General features: G+C 42.2%; 1 protein-coding gene across 2 annotated transcripts in view; it reads right to left on the minus strand.

The window, feature by feature from the left end:
• Positions 1 to 2,290: 2,290 nt before the first annotated feature.
• NKAIN2 (sodium/potassium transporting ATPase interacting 2) overlaps positions 2,291 to 12,228 on the minus strand; it is a gene marked incomplete at both ends in the record, with an annotated part of 576,947 nt that continues 567,009 nt past the window's right edge. For both annotated transcript variants that reach the window (XM_082480913.1, XM_082480912.1), the window contains one exon: positions 2,291 to 2,376. In XM_082480913.1, the coding sequence (XP_082337039.1) occupies positions 2,291 to 2,376 (86 nt within the window). The remainder of the gene's footprint in view (positions 2,377 to 12,228) is intronic.

The following is a 12,228-nucleotide window of genomic DNA, read 5'->3' on the forward strand; positions in this document are numbered from 1 at the left end:
TCTCCTCTCCTCTCCTCTCCTCTCCTCTCCTCTCCTCTCCTCTCCTCTCCTCTCCTCTCCTCTTCCTATCCCATCCTGTCCCTGTCCTTCCTCTGCCTTTTTACATTAAATGATTCTTACTGTTTACTCATCTCTTAGAGATGCTGAGCATTGTACAGGTGCGTTGACCAGAGAGTAATGTAAAGTCCTGTATATTTTTTTTTTTTTCTCCTTGAATACTACAGAGGCCGACACTGGTGTTCTGTGGTGAACAAGATCCCTGGGGAACCAAACCCTTCCTCCCAACAAATAAAGCCTTAAAACACCCAGTATGGCCTGCTGTTATCATATCAGCGTGTTTTGATTTCCAGTACGTAATATTGTTGTAAATAGTGCTACAAGCAGATCAAACCACGGCTTGATTAATTTGACATTCGAATTTGTCACTCCACTGCTTAATGGTCTGCCTACATTTACAGAGCAACCGCAGTGTGAATACATATGCATGTGTTCCTGGTGCGCCTCAGCTGTAAATAACAGAAAGGTATTACTAAATGCTGTAAAAGCCTCTTAAGGACAGACTGTAGCAATTCTGGAGAACCTTGTCAAATACTATACAGTCAGAGGGAAACATGAAGTGTCTTTGTTTGACTGTGGCTGGGACATGGCAATACTTTTGTGGGTTGATTGCACAAAGTGTCAGCTCGCATACTGTTTTCTGCCTCTCAGTTAAGACAGCGAAATTGCCTATACTCCAGTGAGAATGCAGCATTGAAATAAGGAGGAACACAGTTTACATGGGTTGATCATATATCTCTTCATCTCAGCTACAAGCTTAAAAGTATCGCCTTCTTTTTTTTTCCACAGGTCGAGCTTTCTTTCCAGTCAGTATGAAGATGCTCAGTAAATGCAATCTGCTGTTCTGGAAGAAACACTGAGAGCATAAAGAGAATGGGATAATATCTCAGCTAGAGGGCCCCATATGTTGATGACAAGGTATGGTATACTGAGAAAGAAATAGGATTAGAACTGTTCTAAGTACCTATGAGCCACACACAATACTAGGAAGGAAATAACATTTTCTAAATGCACAGCGCTGTGCCAAAAGTGCAGGTGAAAAATCTTTACTTGAGCACAGACAGATGGGAAGCTGAAGTTAAGATGGCATTGGAGATATGCACTATTGTAATTTGAGATTTTTAAAAAGCTCCTAGCAAAGCTCCCAAAGGGCCCGATCCTAAGCACTACCGCAGAATTGAGTTTACCACTGATAAAGGAGTAAATGCCAGTTCCGTGCAAAAATCCACTAATCCATTAGCAGACTTGCTTCCACTAGTCAGAAGAAGTCATGAAATTACATTCAAGGGTGAATGGAAGTGTATGTTGGGATGGATACTGTTTGCCTGTATTTAGTTATTTTCCTCAAAAGAGATGTTCAGAAGAGAAACAAAGGAAAAAAGTAAATGTTGTCCCTTCGTGAGTTGTTCGTGCTGTGCTTTTACCGTGTAGGTGATGACAAATAGTGATGGTGAATAACAAACGCTTCAAAAGGCTGCAGCAGTGAGGTAAGATTTATCTGGGCAGTCAGGACTGTTCTGAATTGCACTTGGCATCAGTACAAGAAATATTTGGAGACGATTATTCCTGGACTGGCCTATGGTTGGGTATTAGCTCTAGTGTGAGTGTACTCCAGTTGTGTGTATGTGCTGACATTTGATTACCCATTTAACCCCCAAATATATCAGGCTGACTTCTAGGCAGTGGATGGAGTTGTCACTCACTGGTTAGGTAAAATACTGTCTTCTTTTCAAACTGGTTTTAAAAGGCATATGTTGTTACATTTGTTTTGCTTTTTCTTAAATATGGAGACTGGAAATGAGCTACAGAGGTGCCTCAGTGAACAGATGCGCTGGTAAGACAAATGCTAAATCCATCCACTAAACTAGCAAGTTGCTGAACTTTTGATATATCTTAATAAAAACCACTTTTTTGCAACCAAGTTTTGTCAGATCTGACTAGTTTTTACTACCTGAAATTCTCATTGTCTCTCAGTGCAACCTGCTTGAATGAAAATTGTGGAAAATCAGATGAGAGCTGGGTGTTATTTAAACAACTGTGATACATTATATCCTGCTCTAAGGAATCATTATAATTCAATAGAAGAGCAATGTTGGTGCTTAAGTGTAGCTTGAATTCGGTCTATCAAAAAAGGCTTCTGCCTATTCTGAATTTCTGAGTCACGTCATGTTTCAGCTTAATGATCCTTTAATATCAGCCTGCCACTCTGCAGAATATCTCAGAAGTTAAGTACTTACATATACATGGGCTGTAGCTGTAAATGAGATGTCTTCTGTGGACCTTGATAGCCGTAAGAGTCAAATCCACCTATGAAATCAACTGAAAAGGGGAAAATTGCTTTCGTTAGCAACATCTTTTCAGAAGTGATAGGAACTATCATTCAAGAACCACCCAGCACAGAGATTATTTTTGATGGGCCCCCAAATAATCTGTTAAAATTAGACCAGCTAATTGTGGAGATGCGGACAAAGGGTAAAAAAAAAAAAAAGAGAGAGAGAGAGAGAGAAAAGCAAAGTCTCTTTTTAAATTTTAAAATCAAATTAATTTTAAAATCACACAAAGACAATGAGGAATTTATAACAGCCATCTCTCTATCAGAAATAGCCACACATCCCTCTTTTTCAAGTGGACCGCCCCACTGGAGTACAAACCAACATGCTATTCACATATTACGAATGCTGAAACCCATTTATTTGTTGGCACGAATGCATTGCTTCTGACTGTGATTACTGTGTCTGGCTTGCTGTCATACTGTGGTTCAGCGATGTAGAGGAGAGAGCACATTGATCCGACTGCCTGAGAGACAGAAGTTTCTCTGATTCCCTGCTTTGACATTTGGGTTAAAATGCACGAACAGAGAGCTGGAACAATTTATCTGAGCTTCAGAGATGAGGCTTCACAGATATAAGGAAACCAGCATTTCTCTCAAGGTGCTGGAGGTCTGCAGGAAGGTTGTAGGGTGGGAGTTATTTATTAATTCACAGTACTGCAAGTTCCCTATGGTCTTCTCATGTTTATTTTAAACAATTTCCAGGGCAATTCAATCTCATGTGAGCCTGAACCCCCTGTTTCTCTGCTTTAACACTTTCTTTACACAGGTAAAAGCCCACCCTTTGCTTCCTTTGCACCAGGACACACAGCTATTGGCTTTTGGGGGTTATTTGTGGGCAGCTCTCACCCCTGAAATATTGCCTCTTACATAGCGGATGTGAATTTGAATTTACTTTGATAGAAAAGGGCCAAAGAGTTCAAGTATGGAAGTGCATTTTTCACAGGTCTGGGAACTGCTACTGACAGAGTGGCTGTGTGTACATTAAAAGCGAAAAAAAAAAAAAGAAAAGGTTCTTTGACAGAGGATAGCTTCTTGTGGATCTAAAATGCAGTAACAGTCACACAAAAATCACAAAATGTAAATTTGTAACCCTTGGTTTAAGAACATTTACAGTGGTTGGAGTCCTTAAGACTTGCATTTATGAGGTTATTTTATACTAAGGTACCCCTCAACGTGTGCCACATTTATCAATGCAGTCATACACATTCCAGACATGTTACAAAATCAAATTCTTGTACCCCTTTGTCCACCATTTACTTTGCAAGCAAAAAGCCATGGAAACACTAGACTGGACTGGTACAGTATGCCTCCATTGCAACCACAGATATGTTGAACCTGTTATCCACCTTCTTCCAGGGCAAGAATGATCCCTGCAGAAATAATTTAGCTGATTCTGTGCTCTCTCTGTGGCAACATTACGTATACTCCTATCGCAGAATGAAGTTTTACTAAATTAATCCCTGACATCTCTAATGAAGGAGGTTCTATAGTCTCTCTGCGTTGCCTTTCCCTGCGTCTGACTTCCTAATGCCTAATTTAAATGTAATTTCCTGCAAATTAACTACTTTTCTACATTTTGGCCTTTTCTCCCTATGGATATGAAGACAAATGAGCCATTTTTTTTTTTCTTTCATAACTACTTTTAAGCATTTTCAAAAAGTATTTTCATGTTATCCATCTTTTCCAGATTTAAGCACACCTAGTTCTTTCAAATTTTTCTCATGGCTCGTGTTTTCCAAGCCTCTAAATTACAAAGCCTGAAGATCTTTCTTCAGTCTGCCTATGTTTTTCTTAGAGCGCAGTGCACAAATTAGGACTAGCTGGAACAAGTGCTGTGTATGTCTTCTGTACATTACCTGGAATAACATGGTGGGGGTTTTGTTGGTTGGTTGTTTTTTTTTTTTTTCTTTCTTTTTTCAACAACATCGTACAAACGCTTAATAACCAGATCTTTATTTTTATGTTTTGACACTAACTGTAGTCTAGCCAAGTAATCCGTATTTTATCTGAAGACATTTGATTGATTCTTCCCCACAGGAGTTCTTTTGCACTTGTCTGTATTGAATTTCATCTTCTTGATTTCAAGCCATTTCTCAAGATCATTCTGACTTCTAATCCAATCTTCACAAGTGCTCGTACCCCTCCCAGGCTGGTTTCCTCTGAAAATTTTACAAATGTTCTCTCCTCTATCATCCTTGTTGTTAGCAAAAATAATGAAGAAAATTATTTCCCTAGCCAAGGTCCCAGTGGGATCCCATCTGAAATGTCATCCCAGCTGGTTGATAACTAAATTTCAAATATAGTTTTAAACAAATCTGCACACAACCTATGATGACTGCATCTGGACAGTGCTTCCCTAGCCTGCTTACAAACCTTTCCTAGGGCCAAAATCTTGCTAAAATAAAAATAAATGCCATTTGTTGCTTCCTACTTACTCATTGTCTGTAACCATCAGAATAACTGTTACAATGTGATCATGTCTTTGAAAACATGCTAAGTTCATAGGCACAGAATGAAGAATTCACTATAGGAATATTGTTGAGTGAAGTGCTAGGTTCGGAGGAAATAAAACCTCTCCTATTCAAATACAAAGACTGCAGCAAAAGAGTGGACATGTCTTTGCTGTAGCTATGGGTTGTTGTTCTTTTGCCCGGTTTTCCTTTTTTTTCTCACTCTTGACCTCTGACAACATAAGCCAGAAAATACCTGTGTTGGACTGAGTGTCTCACTGGTCACTTAATGGATGTTGCTTATATGCATTTGTCCAGCTTTGTGCTTCTCGTGTACTTCCCCAGATCCTTCAAGCAACCAGTTAATCATCATTAGAAGGCTGCAGGCATAGATACTCTGAAGTCATGGGGCAAAAGGTCAAAAAGGGTGATTTTAGGGTTGTTTTCAGAAGGTTAAATCAATGTGTTAAGAAAAAGCTTTCTTTGAGTAAAATGAGTTTGTGCAGGCACGAAAGATGCACGCCAACTATCTCTGCGTGCATTGTGTCTTTGCCCTGTTGCACAGAGTAAACACAGTGTTAACAAGCCAGATTGTCAAGTGACAAACAAGGCAAGCTTGTAGAGACGTTTCAGTGTTCAACTGACAGCAGAAGTTCCCACGCGTGTAACCAAATGATGGTAAGGCAGAGAGTACTGCTGTGACCTTGTTGTGGGTATACAACGGCTTCTTACACACAACAAACTTTGCAAGGTAGGTAAAGGTAGGTAATAGAAAGTTAACTCCAATACAAAAGGATTTCAGTAGCAAGTTTTCTTGATGGTGGCAATTTCTCAGCGCTGCAAAGCCTGTGGTGTCCAGACAGCGCTAAAAGCTCTCTGTGGACTCTGAGCTAGTTTCTTAAAGCATGCAAAATGCTGCCCTTTCTGCAGGCGTTTTATCCTGGCTGTGCCTGAAAGGTCACTAAAAGTGTCCTACGACTGATACATTCCTGGCAGCACTAACATGAGATGAATAAAACAAGGCTCATTAGCTGAATTGCTACAGAGGCTTCCATCCTTAACCTCATCCATCAAACACATTTTTGACCATTCTATTTTACATTCATCTTACATGTCACTGGTATCAGAAGTGCCTCTTTTGTCATGTTTTGATTTAAAAAAAGCATACGTGCATATACAAACAAACACAGAATCCCATTCCTTTGAAATATTGGTTGCTGAGATGCTTATTTTCCTGGCTGGACTTGAATAGGATAATAACGGTACTATTTATTTGTAAAATGTTCTATAAGAAATTCAGCCAGAGTGTTTTCTTCCTTTTCTGGTGTTAAGGGGCTTGTCAGGCATATATGACTGTGGTTACAACTGTAACACAAACAGGACATATAGCTCAAAGTAGGGACGTATTTTCTATTACTAAGTACCCACAGGGATGTGAAGTTTCAGCCTTTGCTCACAGTCATGGACCCCACTGTCTCCATTGAATATCAGGACAGGATGAGAGGCATAAATGGATTTATCATTTTTCATTTCTGGAAGTTTGTGGTGCATAGAGGGACCGTTAAACAGGGATGTACAAAGAAGACCCCATTAACATGGAGGTACATATGGAAAAAGGGACTCTGGAAAACTAGCAATGAGAAACAATGAAACCGATGAAATCAACAGATGGACAAAGAGAAAGGAAACTGTGTGGAATAAAAGCAATAACATCTTCCTGTAGAAAGCAAAAGGAAAGATATTGAATAGAAATCAGAAGACTAGACACTATTCTCCTTATAGAAATTTTTCTCTGTATGATATGAACACAGAAGCATATTCAGGTCCACAGCTAATATATATTTTTATAGCTTCAGTGACTTGATTGAAGCAATGATAATTTACATTAGCTTAAGATCTGACCCAAAGAGTCATTTAGAGCACATGTGTATAGAAACGTGACTGATGCTACAGCTTTCCTTGCATTTTAGTAGGCATGCAAAAATCAACAGAGACTAGATGTGAAACGATACAGAGTTTAGGAATGGGGAGGTGGCTTCATCTGCAAAGAAAAGGAAAGGGAAAGGTTGGAAAACAGCCATGTATTTGGCCAACATGTGACCTGAATCATGGATAACTTCTTGACAGCTTTCCAACCCTCTCCTTACTTTGTTCCTTTGCTACTATTGTCTGTTTTGCTGATTATCTCACCCCAACCCTTGACACATGAGGCCCTGCCTCTCACAGCGGTGAGTGTACCGCCACCGCTCAACCCTGCCTTCACCACAGCATCCACCTCCTGCACGTGGCTCCTTCCTTAAAAGTGAAAATGTCTTTGGTAGCAATTCTGTAATGAGTGTGACTTCTGCCACTGATTGCCCCTCTCCTCCTTCCCTTTGTCCATCTCCCCAATGAAGCAACTTGGCTCCTCCAGCTTTATTAGTTCCATCCCATACACCCTCATTACCTCCTTGTCCATTTCCCTCCTCCCGTCCCCATATGTTTCTCTCCACACTGGCTCTCCCATTTCTTGTATGAGCAAACTGATAAAGTAGTCCTCCTTTCTTCAGTTTTCCGGCCTTTTTCACTCCTCCTTTTACAGTTCATTTCCCCTTCTCTCTTACTACACTCAGGAATTTTGTCCTGTAAAAATTCTTTTTGTCCCAATGACAGACTCTTTCTCTTGATCTTTTTTTTTTTTTTGCATTCTCCTCCCAATACAAATACATGTAAATTCCCTTCATAAAAAAATCAACCCTACCCTCATCCTTGCTTGTCTCATTCTCTCTCTCTCTCCTGATGGTTTCAAACACTTTCAAACACTTTCCTCCATTTCTGTAGACGATTTTCTCCCATCTTGTCTTCTGTCCCTTGCACACAGCTGGAACCACAGTCAGATCACCTCTTCCTATCCAAATTTGGGTACTGGTAACCCAGTGCACACAGTCATCTCTGTGGTCATTCAGCCACGTTTTGCACAGCTGCTGCTCTCTTCTTCTTGAAACCTTTGTCTTGCTGGCCTTCGCCCTCTCATCTGCAGGTGCTCACCTTCTTCCTCTCATCATTCCCCTCCTCTCTTGGTGGTTCTCCCTCCAGTATGCTGCTGGAGTCCCATGGGCAGTAACCTCTGCCTTTTACTTTTCTTCACCTCCTGTAAACGGGGTAGTCCCGCTCCCAAATGTAACTTCTGCTGTCGTCATCTTTCTGAGGTGTCACAGGGTACCTGTCTTGTGCTCACTCCGCTCCTTCTATACAAACTGAAATCTCAGCTTCTCTCTGTGATATTTACCCATGGATAATTAAACATCAATTCCAGTTCAGCATCGCTAAAACCAGAACTCAGCCGCTCCTCCCTAACCTGCTCTGCTACCTCTCATAGTGAACGATGGCACTTATATCCTCAAGTTTGCCTGTCACTTAGATGTCAACTTTGGTTTGGGCTGTTCATGTTTTAATTTCTGAAGATTATTTTTCCATATCGAAGAGGAAGACTTTTCTGTCTGTTGAAACCACTATAACATCTACCCAGGGCTCTCAGAGTAAAACACCACAGTTCCCTTTTTTTTTTGACAAAAGCTGCAAGATTCATCTCTTTACCTAGGTTACTCCTCTCTGCATCCTGCTACTGATCTCATCTTCCATATTACATCAAGTAGAAGCTAACTCTTTTTACATTTAAAGCCTTTTATAGAGACTCCACATCAGTCTCTCCTCCTTCCAGTTCTAAAAGCTAAATTCTGCGCCTGTGCTGCCAGCCTGACCTGCATACTTGCAAAGTTTCCGAACACTTTCTCTCTTTGTGCGAATGTCTTCACAAACTGTTCTCTCATTATTTTCCCTAAAACTCTTCTTTGCCCTGTTGACAATAATTCGTCTACCAACGTCCTTATATGCCTGTCTGCCACAGTGAATAATATTTGCTCATAGTTTCTTTGTGCTCACTTTCTGCCTGTACCCACCAGTTGTCTGTTGACTAATATGGAGATTGCAGGTTCCAAGAAACAGGGCTGGCATTCATGTTCATGTTTTTGTGTTTGGCTTGGCATCATGGTAGTCCTTAAATATATTCATTAATCTCAAGCATTAAAATAATATTAAAAATTTACAGTTACCCCTGATAAAGGTGGTGCCATTAAAAAAGTGCTAATGACCAGGGAAGAGTATGTGCATGTGCCCACGGATGCTTTTTGCACATGCGCGTCATGACTGAACATATTTCCCACATGATTTAGCACAGAGAGAACATGTAATGTACGTGGTCCTACATCTGATATGTGAGGTCTTAAACTTATGTACATCGGCTCCGGAGGTCAAAGACTTGGCCCCCTGGACTCAGGCCTCGGAGGCGCAGTGATTAAGCTTCACTGCCACAGCAAGGCACTTCACTGCACGTGTAGCTGGGAAAGAGGAGGGATGGCAAACAAACTACAGCTAATAACGTCACTGGAGGCACTGTTGGTGCAGCAGTGAGTATGCGAAGAAAGAGAGAGCTGTGCTCAAATGCTGGTACCTAAAATCTGGCCAAATTCAGAAAAAATGGAGGGGAGTAAAATTAGGCTTGGTTTTAATGACTTTGGAAATGACATACAGGAAAAAATATAAAACAACATATGGGGACACCCTTGCTCCTGCAGCTTTGCCAGTATCCTGCTACCCGCCTTGCTGTTTGGTGAAGACACTTCCATACACTTTAGCGCTGCTGCCTTTTTATGTTGCAGTCATGGGCTGGTGGCTGTTCCACAATACAGCACACAGGAGGAGGTTTGCTTGAATACAGTCTCAATAAAGTTTGTTTACAATGATAATCAAACGTTATTGGTCTTTGTGCTGAGTGCACAGCAATTTAGACTCGCGAAGTGGGATGGAGCCAAGCCCCGGTGGAGCACGGGGAAGGAGGGCATCTGCCAACACGTGAGGCTGTGCCCTTCCTGCCGGCACAGGAGGGGGGTCAGCAACGGCGTAAGGAATTGGACACTTGGATCGGTTCTTGCGGTGCAACGAGCTGCATTTCTGCCAAACAGCCGGTAACTGCCTGTGACTGCTCTTAGCTCAGCCATTTGCAAGGTGAAACTAAAACCTCGTATTTCAAAACTGTAACCTCGTGGCATTTCTGAGCCCTACCGTGTCCACAGGAACCACAAAGGGAAACTCCTACACAAATTTCAGTGGAGTCTCTCAGCTCAGACCCTGCCCCACTGCGACCATTTCCATGCTGTTTACTTTTATAATAGTCAAAATTACTCCGTAATTTTTTGTTTCACGGGGGCTTTTCTTCTAGATTTTTCTCCTCATGTTTCTTGTTGGATAGGGTCTTGCAGCATCTTCTGTCTCTGTTGCTGCTGATCCCCTAGGTAATTCTTTGTTCAGCCCTTCTGAGATAAGAGGTAGGACTGGGGAGGTACGGCGGTTTGTGAAATCCGAAAAGCACCACCTGGTGTCACCGCTCTTACAGAGGTACTGACAGGGATCTCAGCAGGATACTCCCTATAATTAGGACCAAGCAGGGATGCAGATATTGCATTCAAGGTTGTACCCAGCAGACAACACCAGGATGAATGATACTGAGTGTCTAGAAATTAGAGAAGGTGAAATGCGTCTCAGACTCCCAGGCAGAGAAGGGTCAGTGGTCAGAGCCTCAGGGCAGGAGGTGAGGAAGACTATGCTCTGGAGCAATGCTTCAGCAAGGCAGGGCTGGCCAGCAGCAGGAACCATGTCAGGGAGGTGGGAACCAGGGTCATGGCTGAGCAGAAAGGAGCCAGGATGAAAGCAGCTGGGAGTAACCAGGCAAGGGATAGGAGGCACAGGCAAGGCTTCGGCAGCTGAAGGCAGATACAAGCATCAGGGATAGGGCAGGCAAGAATGAGAGCCAGAGGCCGGGAGGGAATGGCTGGAGCATAGCTGCAGCGATAAGAAATCCTGGCCCGAAATGGCCAGCGCTGCCTTTCGTGTCTGATAAATGCAGCGAGCCACCCGTCAGCCTTATAGACCTGGAAATAAGGTGGCAGTCAGGTAGGCTGCAGCTTGACTCCTGCCAGGCTTTGCAAGGCTTGTCCAAGCTGGCGGTGGGGCTTGTCCGATGCTCAGTAAAGAGTCTGCAAAAGACCTCCACTCAGCTATGAGAACATTAATAGTCTGAAGAATATATTCTTCTTCTAAACTGGACAAACCTGGACACTGCTGGATAATAGCCATTTGCTTTCAAATTTTCATGCGTGATTACTGAGCAAAAATATATATATCACTGAAATAGTTTTTGACTGACAAATCATGCTAAGAATTAAAGAAAATGTGGGGTAGACTGAATTATCATAGAATTTATCAAACGAATCGCCAGGAAAAATTGTTCTTAGCCTGATCATTTCTAGGGGCAAGCAATAAAGAGAGGAAAAAAGAAAAAAGGAGAAAAAAGAAAAAAGGAGGAAAAAGAAAAAAGGAGAAAAAAGAAAACGCCTGGGGCAGTGGCCTCCAAGTGTGACCACCACACTAATAAATTAGAATAAGAGTCATTAGTAGGTGCAACAAAGTGGAGAATTAAGACCTAAATCCATGAAAGTTAACAGTCCAATGCTAATGAAGACCTATCCAGATATTTAAAAGGAAAAGTAATAAGGAAAAATTTAAAAGAAGGCATGCTGATAAAAATAATTTAGTACAGAGCTATGTCCCAGGCATGTAGGAAACTGCAAGAAGCTCACGTTGATTGTCTCAGCGGGGAGGACATGAACAGGCTGTGGGCAGGTGTTCTTTTCAGGGCCACTGGAACTGGTTAATGAGTCTAGTCCACTCACAGCAGCTCATCACTGCTCCTCTCCGAGATGTTCCTGTCCTTCAGTACAGACTGATCTTGGCTGGCCAGGACCTGCTCTGTTACACCCGCTTGTTTTGGCTGAACCCCCGAGGAGGCAGCCAGCCTCCCTCAGAGGCTGGGAAACCGAGGTGGGGAAGGCCACCTGAGGGCTCCTCCTCAGCCTGCGCTTGGTGGGGCCTGAGCTGCCCTGCCTCCATCGGAGAGAAGAAGCAGATGGTCCCCTGGGCACGGCGCAGGAGGGCCTGCCTCCAAAGCCTGCCCTCCACGTTCAGTGAGAAGTAGCAATAGATGACTCACATCAAAATGAAGTCTTTTACCGGCATCAAAACAAAACATGACGGTCTGCCTGAAGCCCTTTTCCATGCAATTTTCACCTTGTGGAGAGTCTCAGATTTTGCTGATTTTTCCTGATTTTGAATATGAGTTTTGTTTATTTTTAAATGTCAAAACATTTCCACGTCTAGAAGGACCACATCCTATTCAGCTGCAGCAACTTGAACATCTCTTCAAATCATTGGTGGCTTTTGTTGTCAGAACCGTCACTAGTTAAAACACCTCGTTTCTGCTACCAGTGTGACACAAACATGTGGGATTGTTTCATT

The sequence above is a fragment of the Vanellus vanellus genome, assembly GCF_965231255.1.
Source record: "Vanellus vanellus genome assembly, chromosome: 3".
Taxonomy (NCBI): domain Eukaryota; kingdom Metazoa; phylum Chordata; class Aves; order Charadriiformes; family Charadriidae; genus Vanellus; species Vanellus vanellus.